This window comes from Haliotis asinina, chromosome 16 (genome assembly GCF_037392515.1).
Source record: "Haliotis asinina isolate JCU_RB_2024 chromosome 16, JCU_Hal_asi_v2, whole genome shotgun sequence".
Lineage (NCBI taxonomy): Eukaryota > Metazoa > Mollusca > Gastropoda > Lepetellida > Haliotidae > Haliotis > Haliotis asinina.
Genome location: NC_090295.1, coordinates 48,405,340 through 48,426,035, shown reverse-complemented (window position 1 = coordinate 48,426,035; position 20,696 = coordinate 48,405,340). Strand labels below are relative to the sequence as shown.

The 20,696-nt window shown below is 39.8% G+C and overlaps 1 protein-coding gene across 1 annotated transcript; it reads left to right on the top strand.

The window, feature by feature from the left end:
- The first annotated feature begins 2,715 nt into the window (after positions 1-2,715).
- Positions 2,716-18,305, top strand: LOC137268469 (microfibril-associated glycoprotein 4-like). The gene is made up of 6 exons (XM_067803034.1): positions 2,716-2,775; positions 3,376-3,694; positions 13,576-13,694; positions 15,392-15,488; positions 16,425-16,589; positions 17,278-18,305. Exons 2-6 carry the CDS (start codon positions 3,382-3,384, stop codon positions 17,514-17,516), a joined length of 933 nt encoding a protein of 310 aa, XP_067659135.1. The 5' UTR covers positions 2,716-2,775; positions 3,376-3,381; the 3' UTR covers positions 17,517-18,305.
- Positions 18,306-20,696: the final 2,391 nt, after the last annotated feature.

The window sequence follows — 20,696 nt, the reverse complement described above, 5'->3', positions numbered from 1 at the left end:
GATTGTCTGGTCCAGACTCGATTATTTACAGACCGCCGCCATATAGCTGTAATATTGCTGAGTGCGGCGTAAAACTAAACTCACTCACTCACTCACTCACAGATCGGGGGGAAAGGTAGCTATGTGTGATAATATAGATGACTGTTCCATGTTTGTCCAACGGACATTGGTATACGTGTCATCATAGGAAACGATACCTATTGACAACATTGAAAAGAAGATATCTACAAAAAAAACAACCGTTTTACTGTTACAATCGTGTACCCTTAAGGGTTCTCTTTTCAGTGATGACATATCCCAGTTCATAATGGGTAGACTGGCCCCGAGTGATCTAAATCCAGCGACCATCAACTCATTAGTACTGACGGACCTTGGGCCTGTTTCACAAAACTCTTGTAAGCCTAAGGTCTCTCAACTTTTTTTTCGTAACATCCGTAGCTCCTGTGTTAAAGTATAGGAGGCACAATGGTTACGAGAAAACTTACGAGATCTTAGGCTGACGAGAGTTTATTGAAACGGGCCCCTTGTGTTTAAAATCTGGAGAACAGGTGCAAATGGCCACCATAACATAAAGGATTAGAACTTCATTCTTTTTAGGTCAGTAATCATTTCACCTTTATCTCAGATTTAACCGAAAACCGACCATGTGCCATAAGAAACATGAATGCTCAACCTGTGCTCACGCGAAATGTGAACGCCAAGACAGTAGGGTACAATTGTACGCACATTGTGGCATTGTTTGTTGCTGCTGCCGTGTTTGGGGTCAACCTCTCTCTCTGTTGATGGTGTGTTTGGGGTCCATCTCTCTCTGTTGCTGCCGTGTTTGGTGTCCATCTCTCTCTGTTGCTGTCGTGTTTGGGGTTCATCTCTCTCTGTTGCTGTCGTGTTTGGGATCCATCTCTCTCTGTTGATGTAGTGTTTACGGTCCACCTCTCTCTGTTGCTGTCGTGTTTGGTGTCCATCTCTCTCTGTTGCTGTCGTGTTTGGGGACCACCTCTCTCTGTTGCTGTAGTGTTTGGGGGCCATCTCTCTCTGTTGATGTCGTGTTTTGGGTCCATCTCTCTCTGTTGCTGTCGTGTTTGGTGTCCATCTCTCTCTGTTGCTGTCGTGTTTACGGTCCACCTCTCTCTGCTGCTGTCGTGTTTGGGACCCATCTCTCTCTGTTGCTGTCGTGTTTGGGGTTTATCTCTCACTGTTGTTGTCGTGTTTGGGGTTCATCTTTCTCTGCTGCTGGGGTTTGCGGGTGCCAAGATGCTTCACGACAGATATCTAACATATAATATTGCCCCTGGGTTTAAGGATGTCAAGATGCTCCACGACAGTTGACTAACATATTGCCTCTGGGTTTAAGGATGTCAAGATGCTCCACGATAGTTGACTAACATATTGAGGCAAGACATATCCCTCCCCCTCTCTTATTGCAAGGATGAAAGAAGTGGTGGATCAGTGGAGATCATTCTTGATTGTTAACTTTTCACGTAGCAGCACACAGGGACATGTAGGTTAAACTCAATACCGATTCTATACTCACGTAACGCTCTCTTCAGTTCAAAGTGACATCGGCAGGAGCCGGGTGGTGAATAGGAAAGGCCATGGTTCGACTCTGAAACTAGCACCATTTGACACTTTAGAGTTTCTTCTGTAAGTGGCATTCAAAGAGTATGGCATGGGGATTTGTATCCACCGAAACGTCACATGTATGGCAATAAAAACGTTGTGCGTCAATACAAATTTCTTCTCTCCACTACAGTGCTGTTATCTTGTCACATCCTTTGATAAATTATGATCGAGCCTGATCACCGTTTTCACATGACCCGATACAACGTTTCGATTCGTAAAAAACTTCATCACACATTGACCTCCTGACTTGTGATGGGAGAGAACTGAAAAACCTTTGTGATGATTCAGACTAATGAATAACCCTAATGGTATTATGTATTCTGCCTCCAACACATGGTGTGTTCTGTCTCCTCCTGTAATAAAGGTAACAAAAGCATGGAATCAATAGCGATAAAAAGGTAGCTCTAAATGATGACTTTGTTCTCATTGTCTAATGTTTTAGGGACATATTTCTACCCAATAACACTCCCACTGGGGTGGGACCTTTTTAATCTCTCCACGAAGTTCTGCTGTGGTTGTTGTCTGTCGGTGGTCCGTTTTAATGGATCTCCACTGTTTTACCGCGAGTTCTATAGTGTAGGTATTGGCATGATAGAAACTGGTTGGCGTTCACATATCATATTGTCTGTTGGTATGTTACAGACACAAGCATCAAATTACGTAATAACCAGACTTCCGCGAAAGTTCCTGCGTCGTTAGACAGACATTATCGTGGCTGTACGATCAATGCTCCTGTTGATCAAAGAGGTATCGGAGTGCGGGAAACAGTGTTGTCAATAAATCGAATACAAAAAAAACTCCTTTTGTTCGAATTCTGGTATTTGTAGTACATATGATATTGATAGATATACGGTATTTTAACAACAAATGCATGATGTTCTGCAAAGCGTGTTTAAACAACTGGATTAGCTGGTTGTCTATCTGTTTGTGGGAAGCTTCAGGGTCACATGACGGATACGTATAGGATCTCAGTTGGCTATTAGGTTCTCGTCGTTTGTCACATTCACCGCTCTACCCAGACTGGTTTGCAGGTACCCGATCACCGAAGACCAGGGTTCGAATTCCTCATTGATAAAAAGTATGACAACCGTTTCACCTGTCACCAGTGGGATATAGCTGGAATGTTGCTTAAAGCGGTATTCATCAAGATCTCAAGTAAGTTATGTTTCAAACTTTTGTATGTGTGTGTTGAAAACCTGTATGTGCAAATGTGACCATGTTCGTAATACTTTCACTGGCTTGTTCTACACAGCGGAATGATTTACATTAAGATATCTACCATCATGCTTACAACAAAATGATTTACAAAAACCAGCGTCAAAGTTTTATATTCAGTAGTGGTATCCTCGTGGTCAAGATTACACCGTGTTGAAATACAAATTTCTGTGTGGAATGCTTCGTAATACTGAGAAGAAATGATAACTCCTTTTCTACAACACATGAAAACATGTTATTGCACAATGTAAGAATCAGTTTACACAAAGATTTCTTTTCAATACACGGAGTCCCTTCAAAATATCAACATTTGGTGAAGAAATAAGATGATGTAGGTTTGTCCTGGGAAGGATACTGATGGAAATGTTTGGGAATGAATTTATTCCTTCTAATGTTATAGTATGGACTGCTGAAAATGAAATGAAATTCACCTTCGATAGCCATATTGACAATAACAATAACCCTTCTGTGTGAGACCCAGAACACGTGTATTATCGTTTTGTCACATCAACTGCGGTGTTGGTATTTTGAACCTTCCAGAAGAACATGGCACGTATAAAGGTGGTGTTCATACTGGGGTTTCTTGGCTCCGCCACGTGCGCCCAACTGGAGAGAGCCAACTTTTGTTCGGAGCCTTCCCTGGCTGGTTCCTCCAGTTCCCTGAGTGCACTGTGGAGTAGAGGGAACAGGCAGCGAGTAGCGGAGTGTGCCGCAGACTGCTACAGGGACCCCAGGTGCAAGTCGTTCTTCTACAACACAGGAACGTTCATTTGCCAAGGGAGCTCTAACCGATCCATGTCGACTACAGACATGGTGCCTGGAGATGGATGGGTATATTACAGATATTGTGATCAGGACGGTAAGAACTGTCAAACATCCTCACGTTGTTTTGATAAAATTCATGTAGAGATAATAATAACAGCCGTCAAACTTTGTCTTAAAGTGTTGTTTATATTATACACGTCAAACATTCTCTTTTTGCGTTGATAATATTATATCCATCAAGTGTTCTCTTACAGTGTTCATAACAGTCAAACATTATCTCATAGTGTTGACAAAATTATGTCCGTCAAACATTCACGTGTAGTGTTGATAATATTATATCCGCAAACATTCTCGTATAGTGATGACAAAATTACATTTGTGTGTGTGTATTCGTGTGTGTGTGTGTCAATAAACCAGACTTTGACTTTTCTCTGTGAGAGAGGCTGCTTGTCACAATCAACATGGTTTTTTATGTAACAATTAGATTATTTCCTTGTTTGTGTACACAACCAAGATCAGACTACTGCTCACGCCCTTATACCCGGGGCAGGCATACTGTTTCAAACTCAGAGACCCCATTCACTATACTGCTATAAGCGCAACGCAGCATAGCTGTTGAAACCACTTTTTCCCTCAGCGCTGGGGGGAAATTAGTGAATCGTTTGAACTCCGATCTCGTGGGCTTCTTTAGAGGTTGAATGGACACTTTTGTTGATTTGTTTGGGTAAGTGCATACCGAAAGGTATGAGAATCTGCAAAGTTGTGGTTTACGTTGCATGTGACCTTTAAGAGAATGCGAAAAGCTTAATACGACGTCAACATGTTACCTTTGTATCAAGAAAATTTACATTGCAAAATATACACAAACACTAGTGTGTCGAATTAAGCTTTAGTTCTTCGTCTTGTCTCTTTATTCGCCTTTTCGGTTGTGTCTAACCTTGGATAACTCGAAGAATTTACCCTAGTGCCTTTGACTTTGACACGATCTGTACGAAAGTAAACGAGCCTCCACACTGAAGAATGTTTCACATGTCATTAACAGATTAGAAGAATATTATAGACGTCAGTATTTCAGTAAGTACACGGGTCAGTGTACGTGGTAAAATCACCACCAGTAGGAAATAACCACAACGGTGTAGATGCCATAGCCATAGTACCACCACAAACGGTACTAGATGTGTCGAACAATTTTCCTATGATCTTCCAGCTTGTCAGGCTCATAAGGACCACTATCTAATATTCTGCCACGACGCCACATCGTCACTGGAATGTGCATACTGAAGCAGTTTGACTAGGGTAGAGCCAAACGCTGTATAATATCAGTCAAACATGAAAATAGCATATATAAAATATCAAACACCGTTGTGTCGACTTATTTTACACAAGGTGGGAGAGTCTAGCGGTCACGTCGAGGGCCCAGTGTTATACGCACAATGTGAGAAGGCCATTTCCAGTGTCCCCCGCCGTGATATTGCTGGATTATTGCCATTTTGCTAAAACCGGCGTAAAACTAAACACCCACTCAAATCAAAAGCTTCGTCCGTGCGTCTTTACGATGCTGTCAATATGTTGCCGTTATATCGAACATCGGATAACTCGAAGTGTGTACGCAGGGACCCTTCAGTCTCGACATAACGATGCATATATGGATGACAACTTCTTTAATTCTAGTCATCCTTGTTTTATCGGACTTCTAGTTTCTAAAAAGGCCACTCAAAGGAGGAATTTTTACAAGCACGTATAACTGGTATGAATGATTTACATTCATATTAAAATACTAAATACATAATTATGGCAGTATTTGATCCAAATCAATTTAGACTTTTTCCTAATAGATTTATAGATCATACATGTATTTCTATATAAGAAACTGATTCATGACTGCGCGTTAACAATAGTTTCGTTGATGTTTGCGGATGTAAACCTGTTTTCAGTTATACTGCCACATAGAGTTTGTTATTTTGTCCACAGTGACTCTGCGCATAGGCTCTCATGACCAAGGCGTCCGCAAAGTGTACTTGAAATGGCGTAATTATGATTCATTCTTAGGTGCCTGTGGCACCACTTTGTAACAATATACGTAAAATGGCGTAATTATGATTAATTCTTAGGTGCCTTGTGGCACCACTTTGTAACAATATACTTAAAATGGCGTAATTATGATTAATTCCTAGGTGCCTTGTGACACCACTTTGTAACAATATACTTAAAATGGCGTAATTATGATTAATTCTTAGGTGCCTTGTGACACCACTTTGTAACAATATACTTGAAATGGCGTAATTATGATTAATTCCTAGGTGCCTTGTGACACCACTTTGTAACAATATACTTAAAATGGCGTAATTATGATTAATTCCTAGGTGCCTTGTGACACCACTTTGTAACAATATACTTAAAATGGCGTAATTATGATTAATCCTTAGGTGCCTTGTGACACCACTTTGTAACAATATACTTAAAATGGCGTAATTATGATTAATTCCTAGGTGCCTTGTGACACCACTTTGTAACAATATACTTGAAATGGCGTAATTATGATTAATTCCTAGGTGCCTTGTGACACCACTTTGTAACAATATACTTGAAATGGCGTAATTATGATTAATTCCTAGGTGCCTTGTGACACCACTTTGTAACAATATACTTGAAATGGCGTAATTATGATTAATTCTTAGGTGCCTTGTGACACCACTTTGTAACAATATACTTAAAATGGCGTAATTATGATTAATTCCTAGGTGCCTTGTGACACCACTTTGTAACAATATACTTGAAATGGCGTAATTATGATTAATTCCTAGGTGCCTTGTGACACCACTTTGTAACAATATACTTAAAATGGCGTAATTATGATTAATTCTTAGGTGCCTTGTGACACCACTTTGTAACAATATACTTAAAATGGCGTAATTATGATTAATTCTTAGGTGCCTGTGACACCACTGTAACAATATACTTGAAATGGCGTAATTATGATTAATTCTTAGGTGCCTTGTGACACCACTTTGTAACAATATACTTAAAATGGCGTAATTATGATTAATTCCTAGGTGCCTTGTGACACCACTTTGTAACAATATACTTAAAATGGCGTAATTATGATTAATTCTTAGGTGCCTGTGACACCACTTTGTAACAATATACTTGAAATGGCGTAATTATGATTAATTCGTAGGTGCCTTGTGACACCACTTTGTAACAATATACTTGAAATGGCGTAATTATGATTCATTCTTAGGTGCCTGTGACACCACTTTGTAACAATATACTTGAAATGGCGTAATTATGATTAATTCCTAGGTGCCTTGTGACACCACTTTGTAACAATATACTTGAAATGGCGTAATTATGATTAATTCTTAGGTGCCTTGTGACACCACTTTGTAACAATATACTTAAAATGGCGTAATTATGATTAATTCTTAGGTGCCTTGTGACACCACTTTGTAACAATATACTTAAAATGGCGTAATTATGATTAATTCCTAGGTGCCTTGTGACACCACTTTGTAACAATATACTTGAAATGGCGTAATTATGATTCATTCTTAGGTGCCTTGTGACACCACTTTGTAACAATATACTTAAAATGGCGTAATTATGATTAATTCTTAGGTGCCTGTGACACCACTTTCTAACTATATACTTGTGAAAACAGATAGAACTGGATACTGTTAATGTATTTCAGGTTCTAAATTACTAGGTTACCAAAAAGTTTTGTTGCCACATACAGCCACATTCAACCCTCCAGATGATGTGTATCTAGCCTCATCCTTCCTGAGAACAGGTGTTTCTGAAAGCGTTCTCAACGATGTCTTTTGTCATATATCGACAAACTAATAACACTCTCGTGTTGGTATTTTTATATCGAATCAATACGTCACATACCGCTGACCTTACGTGGTGAACTGGGCAAAGCAATGTAGAATCTTTGTCAAGGATTCTGTGGTGGCTTTCTACCGTGTTTAAACTGATATAGACAAAGACTAGCCAGAACGAACAGAAGTCACAGCTTCTCAATGGCATATTTATTTATTAATAAGATCATTAAGATTTGGTTGAGAGATTTTGTTATGTTACAAATCTTGTTTGGATGCATATCTACAAATGAGTCGATGTTAGTGCTGATTATTGGCCTGTCTAACTGTAATTAGTTCTGTACATTAATGAATTATTTATCTAGCATATAGTTCGTAATATCAATAAGTGAGAATATCATAATGCACGTTGTCTTAATTGCCATGGTTTCGTGGTTACAGACTGAATTATTTATCGATGACATAAATGAATGAAAAAATTAATTAAGTAAAGTTTATTTGTGAGGGCAGAAGGGGTAGCCTAGTAGTTAAAGTGTCCGCTTGTCACGCTGAAAATCCGGGTCGAATCCCCACATGGATGCAATGACCATTTTTGGTATCCTCCTCCCTGATGTTGCTGGAATATTGCTAAATGCGACGTCAAACCATACTCACCCACTCACTCATTGAAACCCGAAATGTTTTGGGGACACACTTCCACCTTGTGGTCCAGTGTGTACATACCGTACTCCGTCCCCCATCTTCAATACGGATTGTGCCCATTCTGAAACTGAACATAGTACTGTGTTGCTAAGCTGAACTTCACTGACATTCCTGTATTACATACCCAGGGTGTCATTGTAAAACATTACCTCAGTCCTGCTACGATCTTTAGTCTACGGTGAAGTTGAAACCCAATAATTGATGTAATATAACTCGACTAAGTTTGTGGCTCAATTTGAAATGAGAGACAAGTCAATCTATACTTCTAAGAGTAAATCAACTATGTCAGGAATGCTGGCTCCTGGTTGGACCAGAAAGTCCAGTGATCAACAGCATGAGCATTGAGACTACATTGACGTAGTGTGTCTATTTCTAGATGATGCTAAGAGGCAGTGTGCAGTGTGCAGTGTGACTAACTCACAGTTTCTACAAGCAGTGCAAAATGAAGTTGCTGGAATACCGCGCACAGCGGCGTAAATGCTGACTCACATACAGGAAATAATGAAAATATTACCGGAATCCATTTCGCTTTAGAATTAAACTTCAAAATCGAATGTGACGTACCGGAGCAAATCACAAAAAATTAGTAAGTTTAATTTTCCGCCGCGTTTAGCAATATTCCAGCACTATCACAGCATAAATGGGCTCCACACTTTGTATCCATGTGGGGACTTGATTCTGTATCTTTGGCGTGACTTGCGAACGCTTGAACCACTTGGCTACCTTTCCGCCCTCATTACAGAGAGAGTCGTGGAATCTGTGATGACAACCTGGACGATATTTTACCAGCGTTTTGCAGATTCGCCTCTATGTATGCGATGCAGTTCCTGTTGTCGTGTTCAAAGACGACAGAACTAATTTTGATTATTTTTCATTATTTGCAATATTTTACTTTGAATTATGCCAGCAGACTGCGAAGATTTTACGTATAATGCGTATTTTATTAGTCTTTAGTCTATCAGATCGCAAGTACGCCTCACGTATATTTCAAAACATTACAATATGTCATAATGTTCATACAAGAAGCTCATTTTCAAGTACGATATAAAAATGACTCTTTTAAAGTTTTAAACATACTAAACGCCCGCGATTATTCTTTTGAATATTAACACGAAATGACTGTAACAGAGACCACGGTGCATGTGAAGCTCCGTAAGTTTGTTTACCGGCGTTGCTAGGACAGAATCCGTTTCAACCATTCCATGATTACAACGATCCATATTTTGTGCAGAAGTTATAATAAGGAAATGTGTTTATTTTAAAATACATGAACTCAAATATTTTCTTCTCATAAAGTATACAAAGTAAACCTAGTGAAAAAATGCATTAGACAAACAATGGCTGATCTTGGTAGTTGTGTGTTAAGAATTTGTATTGATTTTGTATCTACTTGCGAGTTTTTTCTGAAGAAAACGCTCTCTTGAAAGTCTTGATATTGTGCAATAGGATCATTTATGCGCGTCTCGCGTGAATTAAATGATTCGCTCTTTATTTTTCTTATGGCCACAGGGGCGGGCGGTAGCCTGGTGGTTAAAGCGTTCGTTCGTCACGCCGAAAACCCCCATGAATGAGTAGAATGTGTGAAGCCCATACCCGGTGTTCTCTGCCATGATATTGCTGGAATATTGCTGAAAGTGGCTTGGAACCAAGCTCACTCACTCACTCACTCACTCACTCGTATGAATTGGGGACCGTATGTGTCGACATATAGCCTGAACATTGCTGAATCCAACTCTAAATAACAAATAAACAAAGACTGTCTGACTCTGTCGTTCTATAAGCACCACTGCTACTACTACTATACATAGAAACAAATAGACGAGAAATCTGTTGCGAAAATGTTTTTTACCTAACATGATAACTCGTCCACAAATAGACTTTAGTGCATGAAAATTTACACCGGTTTAAAAGAATATATATACAATCAAGTGGATACTTTTAGATACGGAGAAGCTGAGCGCGATGGTGACGATGTAGAACGACCCCGACGTCGGGTTTCCTGGCTCTCAGACCAATCTCTTTTAACCTGTTTCGTACAGTTTGTCCGGACGTCCTCTGAAGACAAGGCACCCTGGCTGCTGTGCTCACCCATGACAGGACGATCACGGAACTGTAATACCCGGATGTACCGATACGGGGACGGTCATTTGTTGCACCAGTTTGGTTGCAGGGAGCTGCAAGCCATGATATCTTGCTCAGACTAACATTCAGACGCCTGACAACGGAAGATTTTAATCTCGGTGATTTTCCGTGTCGCAGAGCCTAGATGTGACGTATTGATGTGACTTTGATACTCCTTCAAAATGAATGCCAATTTCTGAAAGCAATGTGGATTCTTATTGCCAGACAGTGAATGGTCTTGCACAATTTCATCTGGAGGGTGATTTCTGTTGCGTTGTGGCGATGCCTTTCTAAATTTTATCAAAACTCTCACCAAAATCAACATTTTCAGACAAAACATTTTTTACTTGATAACAAGTTATTACATATTTTCAACATAATAGGTAATTAATAGATTTATTTAAAACTACAATTCGCCTATGCGTTTCCAATTTGATGGTATATATTCCGCAGATAGAGACATCAATATGATAACTCAATAGAAAGTACATGTTTTGCCGGCACACTTTCTATTTCCACGTTAGACTAAAAGCGTCAGATACTTTTATGCGTCATTTGATCCTTATCAATGTTTGACATCAAAATACTGTATTTTTAAAACGGCTCAATCTTAACTGTTCAGTATCTCAATACTCGTAGAGATAGTGATGGTGAAAACAAAATATAAATAAATAATAATAATTCTCTAGTAGCTCAAAATAATCGAAACTGACTTTAGACCATGAACTGAAAACATGGCCACCCACTTTTAGGTAAAGAAAAAGTCTTATTTTTCAGTCGAACCCCGTTTATCCGGACGTTTTGGATTCATCCGGTTAAATGGATCAAACAAGCGAAACGTAAAAATTAAGTGAAAGCGAAAAAAATCATGGACGTATATCAATAAATCAATATTCAATAGTAATAACAGTGAAACATCATGTCACGGACGTAATCGTGTAGCATGTGGAGCTTCAGATGGTAAGTTAGATGAAAAACTAAACTCACTCTTTCTTTTTTGCCAAATGCATATTCTTATTTTTTTTTAATTTTAAATGCCCTAAAGCATATGACATCGCGTTGAACATATGCTGTATTCCAAATAGTATATTTGCTGTTAACCGTGTACTGTTTTGATGATAACATTTGTTTGTTCTGGATTAGCGTGGAGACACCCATCTGCACACTACACTGTTGCCTAAGCGCGGCCATCTTTGTCAGGACAGGGCTGAAGGCGATGCTTCCTTCAGATTGGTCAATATCATTTCATATCCATGGTAACAATCACAACAATTGAAGTGTATGCAAAAGTTATCTTCTAGCTACGGAACATATATTTTTATTTTGAAAAATGTTTATTTAGAAATATATATCACTTTCCGGCACTGCTATGGTGAAAAGCACACTTGACCTAAAATTTGCAGATTTAAATGCTTCGACCAATGGGCTATTAAACGTGAACATGACTAAAGCATGAAACCCCAAGCTTGCTTTGTTCTAAGGATGCCATGAAATACGTAAACATAAAGTAAAGACTTGAAGCCGAACTCTTATATTACGAACTACCCTACAACAAAGTGTTTGGGGGAAGAGAAGGGGTGACTAACTTCAGTAATGATGAACTGTAATTAATGTACCCTGCAGGTTCGTTGTTTGACAAGTCCGAATCCGAAACTAGAAGATGAGAAATGGCGGTAACCTGCTCACCCATTCATAATTGCAGAACTATTCCCAGGTGCTTTTAATATGATTTTTTTTTTTACCACTAGGTTATTCCACAGTCCCGATTAAAAACGTTTTGCATGCGACATAGTTGTGACGCCATTACCCCCTAACGGCAATGACTGTAACCCCATACAGCTTGGTGCAGCAAGTTATAAGACGGACAAACAGGCAATATTCAGCATGAAGGCCAGAGTCACATAATACGGATAGATTACACAGCTGATACAAGCGCACATAAAAGGTTACAGTTTAATGCTCTGACTATAATTATTGCAACTCTAGTTTTAAGCATACATTTACCAAATATATTAACGCTTGTGATGATGTTTTTGTCTAATCTGTTCATAATGTTTATTCAGGATTGTTCGCTGAAAGTATTACACAAAACGTAGCATCGTTACATAATTTACAATCAAAGAGGGCATGTGTTTCATCTTCATTGCACATATATGATCTAGTTTACAGTAACAACTGACTGCCAGCCACTGGTATGTCATTATAAATTCATACCTCTATAAAGAACGTTGCTAACAGAAAGAGAGAAATGGACAGGTATTCATCTGCATGAAGTAATCTTCAGACTTGTGAGATCATACCTACTACAAGTCACCAGCTCTTGATTGATGAAATTTCTGTAATCTGTGTCCACCTCAGAGTGACGTCCCTTTGTGTTGACATACCGTGTCAAAGGCAACACAACACCAAACACTTGATCAGCGGATGCATTGTTTCTGGCATTTCTGGCACAACTCAACTCCCTGGGGAGTTCCCAGCTCACACAGTCTCGTCTCACTCTCGCCTCACTCTCGCCTCACCCTCGTCTCACTCTCGTCTCTCTCTAGCTTCACTCTCGTCTCACTCTCACTTCACTCTCGTCTGACTCTCGTCTCACCCTCGCCTCACCCTCGTGGATTACATAATACCTATCAACTCGTGCCTTGAGGACTGGAAGTTATAACTAAATGGACCATTCCGTAATATTCGTCTATTATAGGATCAAGGGACAATACATTTATTTCTTTTCAAAAAACCTGTTATTATAGTCCAGGCGACTGTTAGAGGAAACACGCTAATTCTATGAACTAACAGGCAAAGGAGATGTCAATGTATAATTATGTTTGCAAACACTAAGGGAGGTAACCCTGTTTAACGAGCGGACTTGTGCATGAAACAAAATGTGATCACAACTGTTAACGATATTCTAAGTTCTAATATATATATATAAACAACAATTCATAAATTTATGTTTGTTAAAACCTTTCTATCCACCTAAGATTTTTGGACAGCCAAATGAAAGGTGAAATGAGTTGTAACGCAGTCTCCGACGCCGCACAACACCATTGCTTCTGACATGCCTAGAAGATCATCAAAGCGGCAATAAGCAGATCCTCAATGCTTAGCAGTCACACCGATATCACAAGTATTTACGATACCGCTCAGTAAGAAATATCTTCATGAAAAACTGAATGGCACAGTGATAATACATTACAAGATTTGTGTAAATACGGTTGGAGGTGGTCAGGGTCACGTTGATCTTAACCTTCTTCACGCAAGTGGTTGAAGTGCTCGATACATGTGATTATCATGTGACAGTATGGACTGTGGAAACTCTACATCTGTTTGTTAGATTGCTCGGACGCATACAAATACGGCACTACGGACGGCCTCTACACCATCAACCCAGGAAGTGGCGATGCAAAGATGAAGGTGTCCTGTGACATGAGGACACCGGGTGGTGGTTGGTTAGTAAGTACAAGTCCACACTTTTATATAAATACCGCCATTTCCCTTGATTGAATTTGAATGAAAGTCAAGATATATAAACAGTCAGTAGTTTTGACAACGACCAGTGGAACATAGTGCTTGTTTATCAAAATAAGAATATTCCATAACTTTTGTTATAATCAAAGGGCGGTTGGTTATACTTGTGGTTCAAGCATTCGGTAATCACGCCGATGGGCCGGGTTCGATTCCCTACATGGGCAAAATGCGTGAAGGCCATTTCGGATGTTCCCCCTTTTGATGTACCTTGAATATTGATAAACGCGGCGTAAAACCACACTCACTCACATACTCACTCACTCACTCACCTGAGTGTACTCTGCAGTAATGTTCAGCCCGAAATATTTAAGTTAAGCCGATGCAATGTTATTGTTTGAAGCGGCAGATAAATGTCTCCTACAGTTTGGGTCACATGTATGCCACATGTCACTAGGGTTTGAGTGGAGCGTTCACTCCTGTGAACATGTGATGAAACCAAGACGTTTCAGTAAACAGGCCAATCGATAATGTCGTCAGTGTCGAGTGAATATGCTTGTCAAGTGTGACTGGTTTTTTTTGGTTGACAGTGCTGCTTCCGTGTCCCAGGTGGCAATTAAGGTGTCCCATTATATGATCACCTGTGTGTGGCTTGAAGCCAAGCGTTCAGTTAAACTGATAAGTGTATCTGCCTGTAAAGTGCAGCTGGGAGTTTAGTGTAGAGTCTATCAGTATGTCATGTGTAGGTAAGTGTTCAGTGAAGGGTGAATGTGTATATCACGTGTAACTTGTGTATATCACGTGTACCTAGATGCTCCATCAACATCACATGCAGCGACAGGTGAAGATTAATTAAGTACATCGCGAGTAGCTGAGTTTCAGATGAAAATTGAATTAATACATCACGTGTACCTATACTTTCATAAATGAGTGAGTTTAGTTTTACGCCACATAAGGAAATTGCGAAATCTTTGTGAAAACATGAAATCAAATTCTCACCTCTATCCACTGTTTATCATCAATGAAACTGGCACACCATGTCCCCTGTATATCGCCATAATTTGGGCAGACATCAGAAGGCCCAAGCATCTGTGTTGCTAGGAAACGTCTGAAATGACCGCGTCCTTTACGTCATAAAGATTTGTCTTGGACTTTCTGGGTATGGTTGGAAAAGTATTCCATATTTGATCAACACTGATTAAGTGTTTGTTTTTTTAATAATCAGTCTGTCTGGACAGTTCATGTTGAACGTTACGTTGTTGCTGTTGAGCAGGGTTTGGTTGGCGCCGCACTCAGCAATATTCCAGCTCTACGGAGGCGGTCGGTAAATAATCCTGTCTAGACTAGACGGTCCAGTGATCCAGTTCTAACCTGGATCTTCCCGGGTATAGGGAGTATGGCAGTAGCTAGCTGTACATCCTCCGTTATGGGTTCTTGTTGACACCACGCGAAGCTATGTGCTCTTCATGGTATATCTGTGTAGCTAGTTGTCACAGTACATGCTGTCCAATGAGTCCTTGTCACCACCTCGTGTCCTGGAATGGGTTCGTCACGGTGAAGCAGCCAGTAGCTGCATCACACCTGGGGGACCAGACGTTAGTTTATCATCTGCCCACATAAGTCGTTTATTCAGATGTTTGTATTATCAGGTCAGGACGTTTCATGCTAACACATCTTCTCTGCAGGTATTCCAAAGGCGGATGGATGGGTCTGTAGATTTTAGCAGAACCTGGGACGAGTACAAAAAGGGATTCGGATACTTGGGGACTGAATTTTGGCTAGGTAAAGACAGGGCTGAATAATGCATTATACTTGAGCAAATCCTCTCTAGTAATTATTGCATCTGACCCAAATACCATTCTCTTTTTCTCGCCTTTGAGAAAAAAATCACGATCACGAGAATGCGAGATTTTGGACAAATCAAAACACTCGACCTCAAAATGAGAGTCAGGTAAAGTGGTTTTTTTAAAGAAATCTGATACCTTTCTTGGGGAAAGGTTTTTCAATGAAGTCTTTAAGTAAACCATTGTGTCCATGGATTAACGAACTTAAACAGAATCAACTTGTCAACTTCACCTGATGATAATGTTCAATATATCCCCGTTCATTAACACACTGAGATAAAATGACCTTACATAGTTAGATCCAGATCATGTTTCCAGACCTACTGATCACATTATCAACGTATGGTTTAGTGATGAGAGAGACCGTACTTTCCTACGCGGTCATTTTGTCAAACTTAACAGTTATCATCATGGGTTCGAATCCTATTTCGTCCCTGTTGTGCTTTTAGGTATGCTGGCACCACAACCATATGATGATCAGTCTCACTAAATTGGTAAACATCTGAGACTCGCATCTTTGCAAAACATCGGACTTTCTTGACGCAAGGTACCCTACTTGACGTGACTCAATGCGGAGAATGCGGTAGGGTAGTCTCGTGGTTAAAGCGTTTGTTCGTCATGCCGAAAATCCGAGTTCAAATCCTCATATGGGTGCGGTGAGTTAAGCCCATTTCTGGTGTCCCCGCCTTGATTTTGCTGTAATATTGCAAAAAGAGGTGTGAAGCTAAACTTACTCACTCATCACTTGGACATACTCTCAAATACTTTGATCAGGATCATGTTTGAGCACCTGATGATAGAAAGACATTGGCAGATCAACATCATATCTTCATATCCTGTCTTCATTCCCCTTACCATAAGTTGTATGTTCAAGGCAATGACAATATCCATTGGCTAACGACTCGGAAAGCCTACAAACTTCGTATCGACCTCGCAGACTTTGAAGACAACACATGTGTGTCTACCTATCAGCAATTCGCCCTCGCCGACGAGGATAGCTTTTACATGCTGTCCACAGGTGGCTACTCGGGAGAGTGTCGTGAGTATTTCCTGTTGGTTTTTACCTCTTTGTGTCCGATGCATTACCTGTTTGAGACCTGTTCATGGGACATTCTCTGGAAAGTGAGTGAGTTTACTTTTTACGCCGCACTCAGCAATATTTCAGTTCTATGGCGGAGGTCCGTAAATAATCGAGCGTGGACCAGACAATCCAGTGATCAACAACATGAGCAACAGTCTACGCAACTGTAATACATTGACACGTGTCAACCGAAAACCCGACCACCCGACCCCGTCTTACGACACGCAGGGGTTACTGAAGATCAATTCTAATCCAGATCTTCACGGGTCCCTCTGGAAAGTACCTGCTGCAGAAGTTTCTGGGAATAGCAGTTAGTATTTGTTGAATCAATCAATCATATGTCGTCGCCGCTTTGAGATAAATTTGAATGCATCGACACAGGCATCACGTCACTGATCTTGCGACTGTTTGGCTCCCTTTGTAACCAGGTGATATCGACGTTCTATACTTATGCATGACATGACATGACACTCATGCCAGACATGGTAAAATAAAAGAACATGGAGCATAATAGTGGATCGGTACAAAATGTAACAAGGCATTTTCCAAACAGATAGCAAAGTAATTACTTCCTAAGAAAGCGTTTCAATTTACCCACGTGTGACTTTGCAATGCAATGAGCTAAAACAAACTTCTTTGTTGACAGAAGACAGCTTCACTTACGGCAACGGTCGCAACTTCACAACCCTCGACCGAGACAACGACGCCCACGCGTCAAACTGTGGCGCCATCTATCCCAGCGGGTGGTGGTTCGGATCATGTCACTCATCTCAGCTCAACGGTCAATACAATAACACGAACTACGCTTCTGGAGTGTGTTGGTCCAGGTGGAAGGGATATTATTACTCGCTCAGATTCTCCGAAATGAAGATTCAACCAGTGTAAACCCTTGACTGAGAATCCTCATGAACCCACTTGACGGAGAAGGTCTAGACTCACGGTTATTAGGCGGATATTTTTGTGGCTGAGTGGGTTAAATGGCTGGCTTTAGGCGAATTAGTGCCTGACTTAGAATATTAGAATATACGTTCTAGAATGTGTACTTTTCCCAGAAAGTGTAATCCCAAAAATAGATGTGTTGAATTCTGATCAATTTGACATAACCAGGGAGGATGTAGTACTACGGCAGGTGCTGATGTGGTACAAATGCTATGATCCGTGGTTCAGGTAGGCCAGTATGTTGCTTGTTTTAGAAGGCGCTAATATCGATGTTAATCATCCTGCGGGGGACTGGTTAGTTCACTTTTAACACCACAGAGCAACACAGATAGTGTAACCTGAAATATATTGTCTCATGGAACTGGAATGTGCTATTCAGGAACACCTTACGTAACGAGTTTTTCTTCAAAGTTCTTGAACGCTGGAAAATTATCAACTCTAAGGAGGGGCTCTTCGACTCTCTTGACGCTCATGTCAAACTGAATATCCCTGTTGTACCTAAACAATTTTGAAACGCTGACACAAAACTTTTAACTGATGGAAAAGTTTTCAGTATATGAGGAAGCGTTATTGTAAGCCACGTTTCGTTAAATCAGTGTCATTACAAGGCAAACTGGTGATTGATATCATGCACAAGAAAATGTTGTGATGATGATTAGCAACCTTCCTTGGTAGTCCAAAAATACATATCCAAAACAGAATCCAAATACATTCTGAGCAGCCGCAAGTACAAAGCACGCCATATATATCACGTTTTAAAAGTAAGCTTCAAAGTTAAGATGTAAATTGACATTTTAATGCCTTTAAATGCTTTTATTTTAATGTTTGTTCTATATTTTGAGGCTAGTGATGCCTTTTTCTGAAATACAAAATAATGATGTATGAATTCAGTTACTCTCATGTTCATTCTGTGTGGCACAGTTTATTTACCATCCAACTACAGTACTGACATCAAAGTCACTGCTGAGGAACTAACACATTGATATAGCACACTGAGCACACTGGGGTGGATGCTGTCCACTAACTCTTGCAGGGTGTTACAATCTCAAGTTGAAACAACAGCAAATAGCAGCGTCCATTGTACAATTATGACAATATCATGAGTCAATATTTGTTTCAGCAATATGACAGCTGTATGATGTTGTTTGTAAACATCTGGAGTCTGGACCAGACAATCCAGTGATTCTCACCGTCAGGTACATGCATTGGTTAGAACCACATAGGTTAGATATTCAGGTATTTTCCTGGGTACATGTTATAAATCTCGCACATATAATTATTTGAAACCTGTTTTATTCCCATTGTGAGATGAGAGAAGCGCCATATAAATATTATGTTACACTGACATTTAAAAAATATACAGGGTTGCAATTTACACAGAATATACTGATGTTGTGCATGAAGATCAGATGACATGTTAACTTTACTCAAGACAAAAGGATAAGTGTTCCTCACTGAACAAACTGATGGAGAGGAGATTTATCTATGTACACAGAAACATTAAAATAAAACATAAAATGTGATCTATACGTATACCAAAATGACGGCGTATATGAAGATTGCATTATCACACATTATCACACATTATCACACATTATCACACATTATGCCATTAAAAGTGGGGGATGTTGGATTGACAGATGACGAAGAGAAATTAAGGAAAACTTGACAATGTATTCCACTGGAAATGTTTCATCTGTTTTTCTCATATGCATTGCAATTGGCTAATGATAAGCCTACGGAGTGGAATATCCCCGATATTTTAATGGTGTAACGCACATCTAAAAACAAATCAATCTACACAAGGTATGTTCTTCAGACATGTCACGCTTCCTTTATACATAAAACTAATTAAAACAGAGAGTGAGTGTGTTCCTAGCATGGAGCATGATGAAGTAGCTGAAAATTTAGAGGTTAACATGTTGAGAATCTACTGTAAACATCCTTTGATGTCGATATTTACAACGTTTGCACGTAAGAACTACATGAGTTAGCTCACACGTTACTAACATGTTGCACTCAAAATATTACATTGTCAGTTTTGTGAATAAACTCGGCATTCTCGTCATATCCTGTGCGTCTCTTTTTATGTATAATTCACAGAAAGAAGCTAAAACATGGATGATGAGCGCGTGCGTGAGTGTGTGCGTGCGTGCGTGCGTGCGTGCGAGCGAGTGTGTTTTCACGAAAGCAAAAAAAGTATGACTGTGTGTCTGAAAAATGTATCACAGAGTATTCTGCTGTTATGATGATTTCAAAGAGGCCACAAAGTTAAGTATGGTAAAACTGTAGCTCGATATACGCGTTCAATTCACATCAAAGTCTTGGTACGATATATCCCATGTATCCAATAGTTCGTTATGGAAGCTGTTTACTGTATATGGAATTGTCTAGTATACATACAACCAATCACATAACATGAGCGTTGGAGTTTCTCGCATAAAAGATACCTAACTACCGTCACCTTACAATGCATGTCTAAGGCTTGCCATCGTGATGTGAATTATTAACGTCTATCCTCTCTTAAGAGAAAGAATAACAAATTACATCGCGACTCCAAACAACACTGATATAATACCCAGTGGAATACTTAGGGTATTTTTCTTGTTTCGAAGAAAAACTGTCATTATGTGTAGATACGAGTCTGCTCACCCAAGCGTGTGCTCATCAAAGGTAATGTAGATTAAAGACAGTGTTGACGTCATCAAGTTATCGCTTTCTGCGGCACTGGATTGGTGACTCCAAGTAAGGCCAGACTGAGTCACTGTGTTGTATAAAGCCATAACATGTGTTCTGTTCTTACATTTCATTTCTACACTGCACATGATGACAGTAATCTAGTGGTTAAACCGTCAAGCCGAAGACGCAGTTCATAATTGTTATAAATATAGGCCAGGACGTTCGAAATTATTTCGAACGAGGTGTACCTTTAAGATACGTGAGCACTCGCCCTCTTTGTCAGTCCTAGTGTATTGTGGATGAACACCAGCATACCCTGGAGACAATGTTTTGGAATAGCTGACGGTGTCGTTTCATTGTTATTCATTAGCTCCCACAGCAGCTGAATTCAGGCAAATCGTTATACTTTAATTGTATGTTAATTTGGAAGATGGGCAATATTAGCAA